The 21,094-nt window shown below is 39.0% G+C and overlaps 1 protein-coding gene across 3 annotated transcripts in view; it reads left to right on the top strand.

Annotated features, from left to right (window-relative positions):
• Positions 1-18,988, top strand: part of TCEA1 (transcription elongation factor A1) — a 32,541-nt gene extending 13,553 nt beyond the window's left edge. For 2 of the 3 annotated variants that reach the window (XM_057736123.1, XM_057736125.1), the window contains 8 exons: positions 13-118; positions 4,488-4,575; positions 7,728-7,873; positions 8,966-9,022; positions 10,336-10,490; positions 12,865-13,011; positions 15,430-15,501; positions 17,456-18,988. In XM_057736123.1, coding sequence (XP_057592106.1) covers positions 13-118; positions 4,488-4,575; positions 7,728-7,873; positions 8,966-9,022; positions 10,336-10,490; positions 12,865-13,011; positions 15,430-15,501; positions 17,456-17,464 — 780 coding nt within the window. In that variant the 3' untranslated portion in view covers positions 17,465-18,988. The remainder of the gene's footprint in view (positions 1-12; positions 119-4,487; positions 4,576-7,727; positions 7,874-8,965; positions 9,023-10,335; positions 10,491-12,864; positions 13,012-15,429; positions 15,502-17,455) is intronic. The other variant, XM_057736124.1, reaches the window with a different exon arrangement.
• Positions 18,989-21,094: the final 2,106 nt, after the last annotated feature.

The following is a 21,094-nucleotide window of genomic DNA, read 5'->3' on the forward strand; positions in this document are numbered from 1 at the left end:
ATTGCCTTGCAGTCCACAAGAATCGGAATGTCAGTGAATGCTATTCGCAAGCAGAGCACGGATGAAGAAGTTACATCTTTAGCAAAGTCCCTCATCAAATCCTGGAAAAAGTTATTAGGTATAATCGATCTTCCCTTACATATATTTATGATGTTCTGATTTATTCAGACATTGGGTTGTTGAATTCTTTTTCTCTTAATGAATGTTTTGAAATCAGTGCCTTATAATATGGGAGCGGGCTTTAGTCTGACTTCCTTGAGGTTCTGCTTTATATGCTAGTCAAATTTAGCTTTCTTGTTTTTCAACACTTACAACTGGATTACCTCTTTAAGAAGAAAATTTTCCCCCAAGGGGAAGGTGTGACACTTTTTGAAAAGGTTTTTGAAATAGTTTTCTGACTTACAGAAAATTAGCAAGAATAATAAAAATAACTCACATGTCCTTTTTCTGGATCATTACTTTTGAATATTTACCGTAATTGTTTTGTCATATTCTCTCTCCTCTGTCTTTTTCTCTGTATGTATGTACTCATACACGTTATTTTTTCTGAACCATTTGTGAATAGGTTGCTTCTATCATGCTTTATTTACTCTTTAATACTTAAGTGTGTGTTTTCTTGGAGCAAGTTTATTTTTTCATGTATTCATAGCACAGGGAATTCAGGAAATTTAACATTGGCGCAGCACCTTAATCTGCCGTGCACGTTCCAGTTTTGTCAGTTGTCTCAATAACGACCTTTCCAGCTTTTTTTTCCTCCAGAACAGGATCCAGTCTAGGGCTGTGTATCTAGTCTCCTAATGTGGAATAGTCCTTTTAGGATGTTGACTTTTGAAGAACACACACCCCCTCCGCCTTCCACTTTGTTGTTGTGTGTGGGGTTTATTTTTGTTTGTTTGTTTGTTTTGTCTTTTTGGGGGGCTGCATGGCACAACTTGTGGGATCTTAGTTGCCGGACCAGAGATGGAACCCAGGCCCATGGCAGTGAGTGCACGGAGTCCTAACCACTGGACCGCCAGGGAAGTCCTTGCTTTGTTTTTAATAACATGTTCCTTATTTGGGGTTTATCTGGCATTTTCTCGTGACTAGAGTTGTGCATCCACAGCTGCGGTGATGCGTATGTGTGCTGTGTCCTTCCCGGGTGTGGCCTGTAGAGGCAGGGTGGTGTCAGTGTGGAGACCCAGCCAAGGTGTGCACTGCAGCGTTCACCAGCTTTCCTCTTGTGTCTGATACGAGTTTGATGGGAGTCACTTTAAGACCCTGAAGCTGTCTTGCCCATCAGACCTTCCCCCACCCCCCCGTTTAGTAGCCACTGATTCTTGCCCAAACCATCCTTTACAGTGACAGTTGCAAAATTATGATTTTCTAGCTTTTCCACTTCTTCAGTATTTATACAACATTATTCTATAAGAAAGAACCCCCCTTTTACCTCTCAGTTCTTTTTCTATTATTAGTGTGGACACATGGATTCCTGTTCTGTATAATAGATTATAGTCCATTACTGTTCATGTTTATTTTGATATTTATATTGTCCCAGCTTTGACCAATGGACACCCCTTCAAACTGGCGCCTGGGTCCCTTTGACAAGCTCCCTTCAGGTTTTTTTTTTGTTTTAATCTCTATCTTACATTCTGGCATCACAAAATATGTTGGGCTTATCTCTCCCAGCCCTGTAATGAGCCATTTCCCTAGCAGTTATCAGCCGTATATGGAAGAGAAAATAGAAAAAGTAAAGCCTTTAAAATTTCCTAGACAGCAACAGTGATAATCAAAGAGCTGTTACTTACGAGAGCTAAACTAGGGGCCAAAAATTGTGAAGCCTATAAAATGTAAAAAGTCTAATCTTAAGAAAACTAATGTAATATATCATCCTGTATTGGACTCCTAACCAGAAAGAAACGTCACTATAAAAATCATTATTGGGATAATTGGCAGAATTTTACAAGGTCTGTGGGTAAGTAAACAACGCTGTGTCATTGTTAGATCCACATACTGTGGTTATATGCGTGAATTTCTTTATTCTTAGGAAAACCTGGTGGAGTATTTAGGGAGAAGGGACCATAATACCTGCTACTCGTTTTCAAGTGGTTCATAAGGAATGTGTCTGCACACAGTGGTGCATGCGAGTGTGTGTGTGTGTGTGTCTACACACATGTACGTATATGTGCGTGGGGGGATGAATGAACAAGGAAAGAAGTGTGCTAAACGTTAGCTGCCGTGGGGGTCTGAGTAAAGATCTTTGTACTGTTCTTATGACATGGTGCAACTTTCGAGTCATTTCAGAATACAAAGCTTTTTTAAAAAGGCTAATCTTTAAAGACAGACTGAAACTCTGTATTCCATTTAAATTTTAAATTAATTCCACACTCTATTGTAATTAAAATCAGTCATTGAAAGTTGATTAAGGACAATATACGTGCATTTTTATTTCTGGAAAGATGGCTTATGTTTTGTGGGGTAAGAAAAGATTGGGCATTGCAGTTATGTTCATTTAATCTTTTTTTTTAATTTAGTTTTGGCTGTGTTGGGTCTTCGTTTAAAATCATCCTTATTAAATCTCTAATACAAGTGTCAGTTAATATCTTGTTGCCTTTCTTGTCTTTTTCTTCCTAGTGCACACATTTTGCTTCAAATATAATTTTACTTATGCTCTGTATACTTATTTATATTGTGTTTTTAGTGAAATTTTCTTGGTATTTTTCCATCATTATACATCATTTTTATTGGCTTTAGAATAATCTACTGGTTGTTTGTACCATACTTTAATCACTTGCCTGTTACATTTGTTGTCCTTTTTAACTTTACAGCTACTATAAATAAGGTCTCGAGGACTATCTCTCTGCTTAAAGCTTTTTCTTTAGATTGTTAGCTAGATTTCTGGAAGATCTACTGCTTCTAGGTAGCACAGTTTCTAATCCTTAGGATATGCCAAGCAGTGACCTGTATTAATGCACTTCCTCCCCCGATGAGCCACTGTGCTTGGTGCTGCTGTAACCCCATCTTGTGCTGAGGCAGCCGAGGCACTGAGAGATTAGGCACCTTGTGCGCAGGTGGGTTGGTGCTGCGCAGCCAGGCGGGAATGTGATCTGCGGACGGGCTGAGTCCAGAGCTGGAGCACTGCTGTATTGCCCATGGCGCTCTCTTCAGAGAATAGGAATGTTTTTAAGATGGTTCACGCCTCCTACTGCCCTGCCTTCTCAGAGGACTGCCCAGTACACACTGCACCAGCGTAGCTTTCCTGCTCCCTGCCAGCAATAGCACTAACCCTTGTTAGTGTTGCCTGGTTATAGCACCTTTTGGAAGCTTTCTACCTGTTCCTTTGGGAATACGTCTCAGTCCTTGCTATGTTCTGTGATGTCATTATTGATCTTTCTGTTTTCTGCCACGTGATACTATAGCATCTTTAGGCCTTCCAGGGGAATTATAGAATAAAGGCGGCAATAAAATTGGTGTGTGAGAACTGACGTGTATCATAGGGACTTGAATTTTGTTTTGGGTTTGGTCACCCTAACGTTTATGAGATAAGTTCTAGAATTGTGACTGGGACCATTCTCTGTCAATCAGTCTCATCTAGATTGGTGATTAGGTCATCTGGTGACACCCATGCCTTACCGCCAGAGGTTGGGATGAGATGGTTTGGGATAGGAGCTTGAGCACCAGGACATGCTTAGAGCTGCCTCGGAAGTCCAGCCACACAGCTGAATGTCCATTCTTCTGTATTCCATACAGAGGCATGTGGAGAATGGAATTATTTATGTAGCTCTTATTACTCATGTAGAGATCAAAGTGTAGATCACAGTGGGGCAATTTACACAGTAGATCCAGACATTTTCTGAACCTGGCTTCAAGGCTGTTTTGGTTGATTTAAACATGAATGTTTCTTCTCAGTGCTAAACTATTGCCTTGGCCCAACCTATTTTACGTGCTTTGTTTCCCCATGTCTAATTGCTCACTTCCTGACATCTCACAGCTTGTGCTTTACTAATATTAATAATCTGTATTAGTTTACAGATTACTTAAGAGGAGGTGCTCAGTAGGCCTAATAATCCTGAAGTATATTCTATGAAAATAGTCTTTGTTTACTATCCCTGAAATATTTATTTGTATTTTGAGTACCACCTCCAATTTTTTGACTTCATGAAGAACAATATTGCTATATATGCTTTGTACTTTTCATTTTTTTAAATGACAATGGTACTGTTTTTCCATATTCTTTCTTTCCCTTGTTCTGAATACTTTCTTCCCTTTTATGTTACCGCTGGCCTGTGAATTTATGGTTCCCACCAAATGAAGGAGTTTGTTTGGGAATGCTGACTCAGCACCCATGTACAGCTGCTAATAGAATAGCTTGCATAAGCTTCACTCACTTGTTTAAAACGTATTTTAGCAGGGGTTTTTGGTTGCATAAATAGCTTGATAACATGTAGTAGTCCCTTTCTTTGTTTTGTTTAAACAATTGCTTATAACTTAGGAATTTCATAAATTTTCAGATGGACCATCAACAGATAAAGACTCTGAAGAAAAGAAAAAAGATACTGCAGTTACATCACAGAATAGTCCTGAAGCAAGAGAAGAAAGGTACTTTGCTTTATGAAAACTCATTTATGTTGAAAATCATAGTTTTACTTGACGGTCACTTTCTCTGTGGTCTTATGATCCCATGTCTGTACTCTTTCTTTTTTCTAATCACACAGAATTAGTATAAATGTATATAGCCAAAGTCTAAGGTTTCTTATAAGATTTCCTGGCAAGTTAGATACTACATAAATGAGAAATGATTGACACTGCCCATGGCGACTGTAATTGCATGGACCCTGGGGTGGCACTGGGAGAGGTGGTAGTGGGGGTATTAACTAGGTGACTAGGGTTCATGTGCTGCTTCCTTTATTTACCACATTTCTGTTATAGATACTTTTGTCCCTGAATCTGTTTCTCTTCTTTATGGTTGTTTTCCTTCCCAGTTTAACTGTTGGTGGTAAGAACTTAAAACATGTTCAGGGCTTCCTAGGTGGGGCAGTGGTTAAGAATCCGCCTGCCAATGCAGAGGACATGGGTTCGATCCCTGCTCCAGGAAGATCCCACATGCCGCGGAGCAACTAAGCCCGTGTGCCAAAAAAAAAAAAAAGCATGTTCAGTAATGAAGAGTTCAGGTTGTTCCTCACCTCTTAAGAGGCCTTTGTGTTTATTGTTTCCTGTGGCATGCAGTGAACTGTTGCATGCCCCCATGTTGACGTGATCAATGGTATGCCTAGTATTCAATAGGTTAAATACAGACCCTCTGTTCTTGGGAGGCTTGACCATGACTTAGAGCAATAGTTCTCAAAGTGTAGTCCCCAGGAGCAAATCTGGCAGCTTTGTGAAAAGCAAATTCTTGGGCTCTACCCTGGAATTACAGAAGCAGGGTTTCTGGTGATGGGCCCCAGAAATATATTTTTAACAAGTCCTTCAGGTTATTCTTATGCACTCAAGTTTTAGGCTACCTATTTTAACTTCATTTATTTCTCAGTATTTTCCCCAAATTGGTAGCATATTCCTCTTTTTTTAACAACAATTGATATCCCATACACTTATTTTATGTATGAGTATGAACTAACTTGATGATAAGAAAGGTAAGCTGAAGATAGGGTTAAACCAGTTGTTAATAAAATTTATTCAGTTCTTTCTATTTTGAGATAATTTGGGGCTTTTAGAAAATTATAGGAATAGTACAGAGAACTCCCAAATTGCCCCAGTGATATTTATACATGTGTATGCCTATGTGTGTGTGTGTGTAAATGCACATACACACAAGTTTTATTTTGAACCAAATAAGAATAATTTACATTATGCCCTTTATATCCCTAAATGCTAAATACATCCATGTGTCTTTCTAAGAATAAGAACATTTTCTCACAGATAGCCACAATACAGATATCAATATCTGAAAATAAACATTAATCTGATACTTTTTCCTAATCTGCAGACCGTATGCATATTTTAGCATGTGTCCCAATAATGTCTTTTGTTGCAGAGGAAGAAGAATTTTCCAGAATATCATCTCAGGTCACGTTGCATTTAGTTATCATATCTGACTCCTTTAATCTGACGTAATTCTTCGGTCTGTCAGTGTCTTTCATGACCTTGATATTTTTGAAAAGTACGGGCCATAATATATGAATTTTTTAATACATGCTTTCAGTTGGGTTACATTCAAAGTAACGAATGATTTAATGCCTTGAATATAATATATAAAGGTGTAGACAAATATTTTAAATAGACATTGAAGGAGGAGTAAGTTCTTAATATATTTTCATCAGTTTTAAGTAGTTGAAATTTAGGAATGGAGCCTGTCTACAAAAGCATAGCATTATTTTGTATGAAGTCTGATGAAGTAAGTGATTAGTATCTACATACACACACACTCAAACAGTGAAGGAAATTTTTTAAATATTGGAGAAATGAGTCTGAGGTATCATCTAAAGGAAGATATAATGTTAGATTTAAGTGAGTTGCAGGTGAGAAGGGATTTACACCTTGGTGTAAGAATTTATGGAGAAAGTAATGTGGTTAAATGCTTAGAATGTCAGAAGTGGGGCCGAGGTAGTGATGCGAGTGAGAAAAAGGCCTCCTCATCCTCCTGGGCAGCTCCCAGGGGTGAGCAGGGTGTTTGGCTACGGGCACAGAGTGAGTGAGCACGTCACTGAAGGAGTTAGGAGAGGGTTTAAACCTTGTGTGTTCATTGATGGACGCTGGCAGGCGGGATGCTGTGTCCTGGGAATACAGAGAGGAGTGAATTGAATAAACCCTCACCTTTGCTCTTGAGACACTTGGGCTGTAGGGGAGGAGATGTGAAGAGTCACAGTAATACAGACCTGTGTGTAGACAGCACTTTGGGGGACAGGGGTCACGGAGGCTTCAGGAAGGAAACAGCTGGACTCGGAAGGCCTGCAGAGCGGCCGCCGTGCCCACGTGGGCTATCTGTGGAGCTTGGCTGGGTTACGGACGAGGGCAGGGAGCTGCCTTCTGGCTGCAGAGCAGCAGGTTACATCTGTGGGGGTAGAAGCCTGGGTAGTCTGGAAAGGTTTGTGGCAGAAATCTGTGCTGTGGTAAAAGTTAACTGAAACCTGTCAGAGAAGTATTTTGGTAAGATTCTAATGTTAGAAGTTAGTCAGAAGCAGTTGAAATGATTAGGTTGACTGGAAAAATTACTGAACTGCCCTGATTGATGTTTCTGGGGAGAAATTGAGACATTTTTGTATTTTCACAACTACTCTCACTACACATGTTTTTTATCCTGAAGGTGGTATTGTGCATATAAACCTCACTGGTCGTCTAATTGGAACAGGGTTTCCAAGCATTTTCTCCTCTTTTTTTGGTGGAGAGCTGGCTTATTCTCTGGTGCTGTCCCCTCACCCCCTCCTCATAACCAAGATCCTTGTTTTTCATTTGTTGTATTGAGCTGTAATGTGTCTTTTCTGTATGAAATATATGATTTAATGTTTAAAAAGGATGATCAAGGTTAAAAAATAAAAGACGAGACTTCTCTTATCTTTACTAAAATCTTAACTTATTTTTAATCTGTATGCAGACGAGTTTTTTTTGTTTTTGTTTTTTAAATGAGTCACTGAAATACTGTTTCATTTATTTAGGCCCCAGATTTTTGTTTTTAGAGTGTGATTGTAATGATGTTCACTTTCAGAGAGTTTTCCTGACCTCTTTTTGGTGTGTGTGTATATGTATGTGTATTTCAGTAGCTCCAGTGGCAACATAAGCAGCAGAAAGGATGAGACAAACGCCCGAGACACTTACGTTTCATCTTTCCCTCGGGCGCCAAGCACTTCTGATTCCGTGCGATTAAAGTGTAGGGAGATGCTCGCTGCAGCTCTCCGGACGGGAGGTGAGTTCCATGTACGTTGTTGTGCTCAGTCCTTTGACCACCACCACCACCCTGTCCACCTCCTGACGATAGCTGCCCAGCACTGCCTGGCTCAGGGAGGGCTTGCCGTGATGGGGGTCACTGAAGGCAGAGGGCAGGGGGCAGACTGGGCCTCTGCTTGTTCCTGAGTATTTCTGAGAAGTAGTAGGTTCCTTCTAATATGTGGATGTTTCCCCTGATTCATAGTAATTTAAACTTTTTTTCAGTCTTTTCTCCTCACATTTAATCTGCAAACTAAGTACTCTACCCTCAGATTGAGAGTTAATGATACTGTATTTGGGTCCCATTGTTAAATGTTAGTATGGCATATAGTGAGTTTTATAGTCATAATTTCATTTCTTTTTTTTAAGTGGTAAAGAGATCTTGATTTTTATATGAAAGCTTTAATTTAATTTGGAGGTATTCATTCTTATGTAAAATTTTGGCTTTAAAGTTTCATAAGTAGAAATATTTATCATCTTATATAGGTTCATCCTTTTTCTTTTTTATTACACTGAACCATAGTTAGCATGACCTAGTTTTCTCCTTATGCTGCCCTTTCTACTCTGATTCCTTTACTGTCTCTTTATATATTTTTTTCTTTTTTCTTCCTAGTTTCTTTTATTTCCTTCTATCCCTTTGAGTATTTGCATAGGAGTCTTCTGAGTATGTCCGTGTATGTGATTGGCAGATGAAATGAATGGTTTCTTTGCATTGAAGCCTGAGTCACAGGAGACAAGACAGTTCTTTGTATAACTTTCTCTACTCTCTGCTGGAGCAACCAGAATTGATGGAGTTGTGAAGTGAGGAATTGCCTGCTAGATGAGTTACTTCCCGCTCCTGGGGGATAAGGAGTCAGCCATACAGGAGCCTGTGGACATTAGGTGAATCCAGAGGAGGAGCCTAGTGGGTAGTAAAGAGACCACATTCTAATGACACTGAACTGAAAGGGTTCTTCGTACAGGGCAAGTGGGGTTGAAGACATAGAAATACAGTTTAATTGACTCTGTATTGAAACTTCTTTTAGTGTGTTATAATCACTTACTCATGACAATTCTCTGTGCCTGTGCTTAGATGACTACATCGCTATTGGAGCTGATGAGGAAGAACTAGGATCTCAAATCGAAGAAGATATCCTTTGCGTGTATATTCATAATTGTTTTAAGTAATAGGCTAGATTATTTTTTTCTTCCTATAAAGAATTCAAAGTTTTGTTCCTCAGTTTCTATCTTGAGTGTTTTGATGGGAAGGGGAGGCCATATATGTCATTTTGTTCTTCCTGTTTTCCTGTCACTCAAAAGCAAACGCATAGTATTGATAGTGTTTTTATTTTTCTGCCTTGCTAATTGAGACGGTAGCATATCGGTTGAAGTTGTGCAGAAGGGCATGAAAAACACACGTTAGTAAGTAGGAAGTAGGGCTTCACCTTTGGGGAGACTCAGCGAAGCATATCCAGTCCCCTGCACTCATTATCCTGGAGGAGAGTGTGCTCCTGTTGGGCGACTTGGGAAGGGCTCTGGGAGAGGGGGGTCTTGCACATGGGCCTGGGGAGCAGGGGACATCTAGGTGACAGTGTGACCATGGGCCTGTCCTGGTTGAGGAAATGGCCTTGTTAGAAAGGGAGCTGCTCTCGGGCTGGGCCCCTATGTAGCCTGTCCTGTTGAGAAAAACCACCTGCTAAACTAGATTCTTGCTGAGCCAGGGAGAAATGAACCCTCAGGGTCACTGTGAATGGTTTTCTCTCAGAATGCCCTCCAGGGACCTGTGGCGTCTTCTTGAGACTTTTAGGATCCTTGGTAGAATGCAGATTTGTGCAAGCGAAAGCATGTTCAAGCTCTTATTCTAAAGTTTTCTCACTCAAATTGTATATCTGAGTTATGTTTTGAAACCCTTTTAAGTTTGTGTCTTGCTTGGCATTAAACATTGAGAAAGTATTGCTCATTCATAGCATAAAAGTACTATCACTGGGGACTTCCCTGGTGACGCAGTGGCTAAGAATCCACCTGCCAGTGCAGGGGACATGGATTCGAGCCTTGGTCTGGGAAGATCTCACAGGCTGCGGAGCAACTAAGCCCATGCACCACAACTACTGAGCCCACGTGCCACAACTGCTGAAGCTCACGTGCCTAGAACCTGTATTCTGCAACAAGAGAAGCCACTGCAACAAGAAGCCCACGCATCGCAATGAAGACTAGCCCCTGCTCACTGCAACTAGAGAAAGCCCGCATGCAGCCAATAAATAAATAAATAAATAAATAAATTTATAAAATTAAGATCACTATTTTTGGCCAGTTACAGATCAAGAAATTAGGTAGAAACAGTGCCTTGTTGTTAATTTAAATTGGAAACACTGCTTAGAAATTTCAGAAATTCTTACAGTGGCAGAACAGAAAAAAATTATCTTACTGTTATAATTTAACCTTTTTTCCTTAACGGCCTAGTACCAATCTATCAAGAAATAAGGAATACGGACATGAAATACAAAAATAGAGTACGAAGTAGGATATCAAATTTGAAGGATGCGAAGAATCCAAATTTAAGGAAAAATGTGCTGTGTGGGAATATACCTCCTGACTTATTTGCTAGAATGACAGCAGAGGTGAGTCTATTTGTATGTTTCTGTGACGGTATTCCAAGTGTAAAGTCTATTTAAATCATGAAGTGCTATATAAAGAGTACATATATAATAAATTGTTATTAGCTATTCTAATATACATATATAGACAGTATACTAGACAGATAAAGTGACTGACTCTATTGGCATCAATACTTTGTCCCTTTCACAACTGTACTGTGAGCTTTGGGTGATTGCCTTAATAAATTATTGTCTAAAAACAAAGGTGTTTTTTACTTATTCTAGATTTATGTAGAATTAGAGTTGAATCTCTAATTGCAAACAGACTTTGTAACCTCTAAGCTCTTTTCATGGTTAAATACTATAAAATTGGTTACATCTTATCGACTGTGGAGATAAAATGGAGAAAATGGAATTCATTTGCTATTTATGGATATAGCTGTTCATAGGTAACAGCTGCAGTGTGTCTATACTCTCATTATCTTACTAAGCATCCAAGAGAGTGAATTTTTCTTTCCATATAGCTAATAAAAATTGTTGTATTTTTAAAATTCATTTTATTAAACCTCATTAAAATTATTTAAAACTTTCACAAAGTAGAGAACAAAGTATAATGAAATCTTATATATCCATCACCCAAGCTTCAAGTATTTTATATAATTTGTCACCTTTTTCATCTATCCCTTTTTTCGTTTTCTTTCTTTTCCCCTGAATTATTTTCAAGCAAATTTCAGATACTATATCCTTTTACCTCTATCTCTGAGAGGTATCTTTAAAATTATGACATTTTTCTTATGTAACTTGTCATTACAACATTCAACAAATCTAAGGATATTCCTTGGTATATCTAATATGTAGTTCATATTATGTTCCTGATGTACTTTGTATCAAGATCCAGAGTCTAGATGCTTCCTTAAGTCTGGTCTCTTATGATTTTGTATGTACATATTTAAATCTAAAGGAGTTTCTTCTCCTGCTCCTGCCCCTTTTTCTTCATGACACTGACCTGTTGAAAAAACCAGTTTCTCAAATGGTACAAATCAACTGGTTTGCAAGGCAGAAATAGAGACACAGATGTAGAGAACAAACATACGGATAGCAAGTGGGGAAAGCAGGGAGGGTTGGGGGGGGAATGAATTGGGAGATTGGAATACCAAATTGTACACTCTAAATATATGCTGTTTATTGTGTTTACTGTATCTCAATAAAAGTTCTTATATATATATATATATATATATATATAAAACAAAGAAAAGAAAAAAAGAAAAAACCAGTTTCTCTCTTGTGTATCTCACAGTATGAACTGCCTGTTTCTTCCTCATGCTGTTATTTAACTTTTCTGTCCCCTTTATTTTCTGTGAACTGGAAGCTGGTTCTGTAGGCTTGATTACATACAGGTTTAACTTTTCCTGCATAAATACTCCATCAGTGGTCTTTCTTTGTATTGCGTTACATCAGGAGACAGGCATCTGTTGCTCTGCTCTCAGGGTGCGGACACTGATCAGGGGTTTGCATAGGGCAGTCTGATCCCTCTGTGGTGAAGTTCTCCGTCAGCCTTTCATCTGTGTGTTCATCCACTGAATTGGTGATTTCATTAGAGATTTCTAAAATTCTGTCATTCCTTTCACGTTTATTAGCTAGATTTCTTTGGTAAAGAAGCATTTTGCCTGAGTTGAAGGCGCTTGGTTACCCTGTTGGTTAGGATAGGAAAGGCAGGGTGAATGTGAAGCTCTTTCCCTTCGCTTGTTATCAGAAGGTGTCGGTGACCTCCTCGCTGCCCGTGGGGGCTTTTGTTGCCATTTTTGCAGGTGTTTGTGCTCTCCTTTCTTAAGTGTCATCATGGACTTGGGACTTCTTATTTATCCAGTGGGGATTGGTGTTTTCAGTATTCATACTGGTGGCTGACGAAATCATCCCCTCTCTGCCAGTGGGAGCACCTTCATGTAGCTCCTCTGTCTGTGTGGCTCACTAACAGTAGTCAGGTAGCTTCTGCAGTTTCTGGCACAGGAAGTTGACCCTGACTCATCTTGTGCTTTTCTTGACTCAAAACTGGAACCAGACATTCCTCCAAAGGTCTCTGGTTCCTTTTTCAAGTGGGAGGAGGGGAGCAATAGTAGAGACCATAGTCTGGATACTCAAGGTGCTCATTGCTATAGGATTACATTATTTATAAGCCTTTAAACAGTAATTAAACCCAGTTTTCATATGCAAACTTAGAAGTATTTGAAAAAAATTTAAGAGTAAGCAAACTCTTATAGGTCCTTTAAGGAAAAATATTAATTTTCCACTTTTAAAACTTTAAAAGTTGATTGTGATCTTATTAGTAAACTAAGGAAGCATAAAAAGCATTCCGCATACGTATAGAAGATGCCTGTAACTGAGTAGTATTGCCTAACAGGAGATGGCCAGCGATGAGCTCAAGGAGATGCGGAAAAACTTGACCAAAGAAGCCATCAGAGAGCATCAGATGGCCAAGACGGGTGGGACCCAGACGGACTTGTTCACGTGTGGCAAATGTAAAAAGAAGAACTGCACTTACACACAGGTTTGTGATTGTGTATAGATTCTTATTTTCATACTAAGAATGCTTGCAACTCCTGTTTCAAAACAAGTGATAAAGATAATTACCAGTATTTTGATATTTTTTGAGAGGCGATATCTCTTAAGTTTAAGAATGCATTCTTAATACTAACAGATTCCAGTTATTTGAAAATAAATTGAAAGAGTTATACTTTCATAGACATTGTTCCTGTGAAAGCTATATAAACTAAAATTGATAAAATATTATAGAATTTAATAAAATGGTGATGTTTTTCCTCTAAGAATTACTAAGCAGTTGATTATTGGTTAGTATATAAACAAGCTATAATTTTCTTGTTTGGCAGGATCATGTACTTTAGGGAAGGTTCTTTGCTCTCCCTCACTTGGAGGCTGGGTACTTTTAGTTTAACTGGTTTCCAGATATTTATTCCTTTCTTGCACTATATTGATGACTTTTACCTTTATATATGATGTGATTAACTTTCCTTTTTGTTCTTGAACAACTGAAAAGAGCCATATTAGAGTTGTTTTGATTGTATGTGCGTATGTGAAAGTGTTTTTTTATCAGTCATTAATTTCATTTGCCAAATAGACAGTTTGTGCTATGTCTGTAATCTGCTAAATTCAGAAATTTCCCCCTAAAGAACATGTAATTGTTTTAGGTTAATAGAGAGATTTAGGGGATTGAATTTTTGATTGACAGAAAATTAAGCACTAAAAAAATAACATTAAGTTTATTTAAGTTATTCTATAAGTATAGTTACTTATAGAAAATTTTGAAAATACCGAAAAGTATGAACAAGAAATTTAAAATCAGTCATCATTAATCTGCCATCCAGAGAGGACAATAATCTATATTTTGGTGCTTGTAGTATTTTGTGAATTTTTAAAAAATCTAGTTGCAGCTAAATACTGTGAATCATTTTATATACTTTTTCTGACTTAATGTAAGCATTTCCCTTTGTTGTTGTTTTTTAAAAAAACAACCTTTGTAAACATCTTAATAGCTGTATAATATTCCATTAGATGGATGGACTTTTATTTCATTATTTCCCTGTTGGATGTTTAGGTTGTTTCCAGGGTTTGTGTTATTATAAAATTATACTCTTCAAACATCCTTGTACACAGATCTTCCCCCTCCCCCCAACTTTTGGGAAGTAATTGACAAAAATAATTGTATATATTTCAAGTGTACAATGTGATGCTTTGATATACATATGCATTGTCGAGTGCTTGCCAAGGTCAAGGTAATTAATGCATCCGTCACCTCACATAGTTAGCCCTTCCTTTCTCCCTCCCTGCCTCCCTTCCTCTACACTAATAATTGTCCCCATGCTGTATGTTAGATCTTCAAAACATCTTCCCATTTCCTCCTTCCCCCAGCCCCTGGCAACCACCATCTATCTGTTCTGTTTCTGTGAACTCAGCCTTTTTTTTTTTTTTTTTAAAGATGCCACATGGAAGTGATGTCATACAGTTTGTCTTTCTTTGTTTGGCATATTTCATTTAGCATAATGCCTCCCAGGTTCATCCATGTTGTCTCAAATGTTAGGATTTCCACTCTTTTTTATGGCTGAATAATATTCCTTGCAGCAAAGAACATGTGTGCAGATAGTCTCTTTGAGATACTGATTTCATTTCCTTCAGATATAGACCAAGATGTAGAACTGCTGGATCACATGAGAGGTCTCTTCTTACTTTGTTGAGGAGCCTCCATACCATTTTCCATCATGACCAAACAGCTTACATTCTCATTAGCAGTGCACAAGTGTTCCCTTCTCTCCACATCCTTGACAGCATTTGCTTTTTCTTGTCTTTTTGATAATAGCCATTCTCAGGTGTGAGGTGATATTTTCTTGTGGTTTTAATTTGCATTTCCCCGATGATTAGTGATGTTGAGCTGCACAAAGATCTCTATTTGTGTTTCTAATTACCATCTTATAATAGGTCAGATATCAAGTTCCTACGTCACAGAAGATGGATACTTAAGGCTCTTGTTGCTGCCTAACTTTTAGACAGGTTGTGGCAGCTTATATTTGTCATGATGAAACATTTGTAATTTTTACATTTTTGCTAATTTGTAAGAGAAAGTTGATACGTCTTTTAATTAACATTTCTATGCTTCTTAGTTATGATAAAAAATTTCATATTTATTAGCCATTCATCAGTAGTGTAATGTATGACTTTAGATGAATAAATTAGAGATGAAAAGAAAAACAAAGAAGGACTTTGAAAAATGAAGTTTGGAAATGTGTGTTTGTTCAACAATATTTTGCTTATTTGAGCTCATTTCGGGCTCTTATACATTTTATTGTGGTACCATTGTGGTTGTTATATAATCTCTGTGTAGAATGTTCTTATTTAGGTTGGACTTTTTTGTAGTATTATAAAAAGCAGTATGTTTCACCGAACTCTGCCGCAGGTACAAACGCGGAGTGCTGATGAACCCATGACAACGTTTGTCGTCTGCAACGAGTGTGGAAACCGGTGGAAGGTACGACGCCTCCTGGGACTCCTGTTTCAGCCGTTTATCTGGGGTGGTTTCTCCATGGGATGGTGCTCCCGGTCTTCTTGGGGGGCTGCCCGGATGCCCGAGTGTGTGCAGGTGCTCACGCTGCCTGGTGTCCTACTAGAAATGGAGTGTTGACTTAATTTGCCCACCTTCATGTCATCTTGGTGCAGGAATAACAGGATTTAAACTTAAATGTGCAGTCACTGTGTCACAGTCCTGTGTATACTGTATCTATTCAGTTGCTCCTACTCTTGTTCTTCCAGAAAACCTGTACATATATGTGACTTGTCTTCATAGATTTTGATTCTGGAAAAACTACTCTACCAGCCTGATGGTTTTAGTGTTTTGTCTTTGTTTGTTTGTTTATTTTTTGCTGCATTGGGTCTTCTTTATTTGTTTTTGCTGCATGCAGGCTTTCTCTAGTTGCAGAGAGTGGGGGCCACTCTTCGTTTTGGTGTGCAGGCTTCTCACTGCAGTGGCTTCTCTTGTTGTGGAGCATGGGCACTAGGTGTGTGGGCTTCAATAGTTGCAGCACGTGGGCTCAGTAGTTGTGGCGCACGGGCTTAGTTGCTTTGCAGCATGTGGGATCTTCTTGGACCAGGGCTTGAACCTGTGTCCCCTACATTGGCAGGCGGATTCTTTACCACTGCGCCACCAGGAAAGCCCCGGTTTTAGTGTTTATTTTAGGAGACCCAGATGAGCACTGCCGTGATTTGGTAGGCTTTCCCCTGAACCTTGTTTTGTATTGCCTGTGTTCTCTCGAATTAGCCCCACACAGGCAAGGTATGCTATTTGAATGATTTGTTCTGGAGTGAGTTTTGTGACACAGAAATGTCATTTAACATTGGGAGAAGGATTACACATCACACCTGAGACAGAGGTGGGGGTACCAGGAGTGAGGGACTGGGGAGGCTCACGTGGTAGGAAGTTAGTCTCTGGAGCCAAACAGGTCTTGAACTCCTTTGCCACTTACTGTTAATTACCCACCCGCGATGCTCTCATGATCCGTGTTGCAGGTTGTGGTGAGTGGTAGAAATAATATATTGAAGGTGCCTGGTCATTGCTGGTGCTCCAAAAATGCTGGCTATTTTTTTATTAGTTTTTGTGAAATTTGCACAAGATTCTTTTCTTTTTTAAGTTATACTTAACATTAGACTTTTTAGTCTAATGTTTATTTTGAATTACTCATACAGGTTAAAGCATTTTCTGAAATCAGAAGTGAATTAAAAGGCAGACAATGGAATAATATCCTTCACGAGTACAGTGTGAGACTTTGGCTCTCGGCACTATTTCTGGGCTTGAGGCCATTACCCATTTTATTACACACATAGACTCGTTCTGGGCCATGAGGTTAGTGGTATTAAGAGTGTGTCTTCATGGTTTGGAACAGTGTCTCCGATGCCAAGTTGGCAGTTTTTTTAATTGGGCTAAGAGAGGGATGTTCATTTTTTTCCAATCCTGTTGGGCAAATCTGGCTTTTCCAGAGTGCTCCTGGATTTGTTTACATGATAGATGGAGATGATGATGATGACTGGGTATATTGCAGTTTGTATTGAGTGCAGGCAGTTTGTTGCATAAGTGCTGACATAGTTCCTGTTGGATTTAAAAAAATTCAATTTAAGGTAGAAAGCTGATGCCTATGGTGGCTTACTCTAGAAGTTCAAATTTGGAATTTTTTTAACCTAAAAATTAAGGAGTGAGGTACTTAATAAGAAAATATTTTATACTGTTTCTTTAGTTATGTATTCCTAGTAATTCTAAGTTGGAAGAGCCAAACACTTAATATAGGTGACTTCATGTCTGGAAAATAACAGTATCTTTTTAAAAAATTCCTCTTTTTTGGCAGTGTAAGGTGTATGCTGTGTTAAATGGAGGGAGGGGGCACACCCCATTGTCTGTATTTAAAGATCTCACAGAATATTTCTTCTTTTGACAGTTCTGTTGAGTTGGAAGAAGTGGCAAAACGTCTGGACCATTAAGAAAATGGATTTTGTAATTAGCTTTAAGACTAGACCAACCAACTAGTTTTCCTTCAAATCAGATTTGTAAAGTAACGTATATCCCTCGGGTTAGTCTCTGGTTTTGACACAGCAGCCCTTCCTTAGATGCCTTCTGTCGTTTCAGAGCAGTAAGGAGACCGCATAATAATTGTAGCTGTTTCAAAACTTTCTTTTTTCATTTTTATAAGTAAGTTGATATTAAACTTTCGGCAGTTTATTTTTACCTTTTGTTTTTCTTCTTAAAGGAAAATGTACCTTAACTTTTTTACAATCTGAAACATACACAGTAGAAATGTTATTCTCAGTTAATACACAAATGGAAATTACATTTTTTCCCTATATTGGCATGTACCTGCAAATATTAAAAGAGAAGAGGTAATGTAATTATAAGTTTATCAAACATGGTGTGTATTCAAATAATACTTGACCAGCTTATCTAAATTGTACATAATATTTGAACTAGCATATGAAATTGATTTTAATTATTATGTTCACAAGTCTGGGACAATTAGATATTATTTTGCATTTGTAACTAACTGTGATCCTCATTTCTTGTAATTTCTTGTATATGTTTATTACTTGTTCTTAATAGATTTTACTTTTGGAAACATGACTTTGTTGAAATCAGTTTGGTTTGTTGTTTATTTACCTGTTTGTAGTGTATTTTAGTTTTGCAGAACGCTGTTAGTAGGCTTTTCCTAAATCCCAGCACAGGCAAAGGATGAAAACTTTTGACCATTTTTCCCTTTTGTAGGAAGACATATTGGGAAGAAAATGTTAGCATTTTAGGATAGTGTAGTTCTTGTAAACAGTTCATGACTTAACTTTGGTTTGGAAATCTGTACTGACCAAGAACTTTAAGGTTTATATAAGTCATTAAAGCTGTGGTCTTTCCATATGGAGGCTGACGGAGCACATCCCTGTCCTGACTCTAATTTGCTTACTCTCTGTTGCACAAGAATGAGGTTGTGGAACAGACTAACACGTGGGCTGTAACACAGCTCATTTGCAGGAAGGACCTTACAGTTAAGTATGTACATCTGTTTTGTTAGGAATAAGAAAAAGTGATTCTCACGCTTGCTGTAGCACATCTTAAGGCCACTGTTACAAAGTCCAGGTTTCACCCTGCTCCGTCTGTGTGCTCTCAGGCCCCTATGGAAAGACCTCGGCACATGCTTTGCACTCCCCTTTGCCCCCTTTCCCTATTGCTGACTGCAGATCAGTTTGATGTAATAGAGAAAACAACATCTAAATGTCCATGTTAAGACCCCACATATAAGAACTGGCCCGCTGGTACCATCCCACCTCGACTTTGTCAGGTCACAGATTAACCTTTTATCATTTGAAAAATAACGTGCATTTTTGAAGGAATAAGTTTAAGAAGAATAAAATTAAAATAGTCCCACTTTTAAATTAAGTGATCCATTTTTAAATTTGTAATTCAATAAAGTTTCTTGTTATTAAACGTATCACATTTTGTCATTTTTATTTAGATATTGATGCTTGCTTTAGTTTTTGTTTAAAAAGCTCTCCTTTCCCAACTATTACGGTGACTTTAAAGTCCAGTTTTAATTAAGCGCTGGCTGTCTGGTTGTATTAAGGGGCTAGTATTGAGCAGTACAGAGCACGTTCATCTTCTCCTCTCCTGGACCCCTGGTTCTGAGCAGAGCACATCAGTGCATCCCTCATGTGCAGTTAACGTAATAGGAGAGACCAAACAGTGAGTCTTACATTGAAAACTGCAGCAGTTATAAAGTAACTGGAAGTAGATGTTCTCAAGGGTAATATTTGATAATGTCTATTTCCTGAACAAAGTAACTGTGTTAAATGAACATATAGAGGAACTAAGAAAGATGTAGTGTTAATGAAGAACCATCCTAGGAAAGCAGAAAATCACCACCTCGGTTTTCCTGCTTATCTGAGGAAGCAGGTGTGAGTGTTGGTGTGAGTGCTGAGAAGCCGTGGCAAGGGTTCTAAGATGCTTACACACACACAGACATCGAAATCTGTGTACGCCTCACAGATGGAGGAATGTTTAAGGTATTAACAAGACTAGATGCTCTCTCCTGCCCCCAGCAGCCCCCCACCTTCACCCCATTTAGCTGTAGGAAATTAGCCATTTGAAAAGAATTGAATATCCCACTGGGAAATGTAATGTGAATAGTCAGACTGACATAAAATCCACATATTTCTGTATTCAGCTTGAAAAATAAGCAAAGTATCGATACCAACGTGGAAGATGCTGCTTCCCAGTGAGTGGGGACAGAACTGCTGCCTGACGAGTCCCTAGGCAGCAATGGGGGAATTAGGTTGAAGGAAGCTGAAGTGAAGTGACATCGGTCCAAAGCAGTAGACAAGTGTCCTGGGACGTCTGGTCACGTGACTGTGCTGCGACCCATAGCTGTCACTTAGGGACGGTGGAGTCCATACGTTTTTATGGGAAACTTGTTCATTGCTGCACTTAGCACCTAGAAGGATGGGTGTTGTGTAGGAGGCGCACATGAAATAGTTTTTCTTGGTTCTGTTCATGTTAGGTTTCTCCCTGACAGTGTGGGAGCTGAGCTGTGAAGACTGTTCCAGGGTGGAGGACCTGGGGAGGTGTAGGTGCCTGGTGGCTGGCGGTGTCTCAGACTCCAGCTCCAGACGAAGTAACAAGCTCGAGAGGTCTCTTTTGGTACTGAAGTTCTGTAAAATGATGCAACAGTTTTATTATTAATTAACATTTTCGGATCGACCTGTGTACTCTGGTACTTGTTTATCCAAGTGGTGGATGGAAAATGAAAGCACAGGTGACTGCCTCCAATGACTTGTTCTGGTTCCTCTCCCCAGTGCTATAAAAAGACAGCTAATGATTATTATTTTTTCCTTAATGGCCCTGACTGCAAAGAGAAACAACATTTCATGGGTGACATGCCACACAGTCGGGTTCAATTAGCCCAAGTGTTTCCATAACTGGAAGACTGAGCTACTCTGACAGAAAAGGGCTTTTTCACTCTTACATGTGATTTACAATGTGTATCCAAGTTACCTTTGTAATAATGCCATTAGAAAGTACAGCTGATATAAAAAAGCAAAATTGTGAGAACACTGGCAAGGGAGGGCGTAGCTGTGTTCTTCATCTTTTTGGCACTAGTTCTCAAACATCCCTGATTCATTTAGGGGACCCCTCACCTCCGTATGACGCTGGTGGGTCTGTCATTCAGTGTCCCACCCCACACCCTGGTCCTTCCCTGGGGTTACTTCATGAAAGATGGGAGAGACGCTGTTTCTCCTGGATGAGCTAGGTGAGCAGGAGCTGCCCCCGGGGCTCCCTGTACCATTTTAGCCGCAGTGTGCAGAGGCCCCCTGTGTGTGATGTGCTGGGGGGAAGCTGGGATGGGGGGAAGCTCTGGGACCAGTGTCTCAGGTGTTAGAACTACCCTGGACTTCCCCACTAATGAAAGCCAGTCAGCTTCCTCTGTGTTTAAGCTAGTTTGAGATAGATTTCTATAACAAGCAACTGAAAAAAAGATGGGTTCATCCTAAATTGTTTGGGATGAATATTTGAGTTAAGTAAATGTATGATTCTAAATGAA

Source organism: Hippopotamus amphibius, chromosome 5, assembly GCF_030028045.1.
Source record: "Hippopotamus amphibius kiboko isolate mHipAmp2 chromosome 5, mHipAmp2.hap2, whole genome shotgun sequence".
In the NCBI taxonomy this organism is placed as follows: Eukaryota; Metazoa; Chordata; class Mammalia; order Artiodactyla; family Hippopotamidae; genus Hippopotamus; species Hippopotamus amphibius.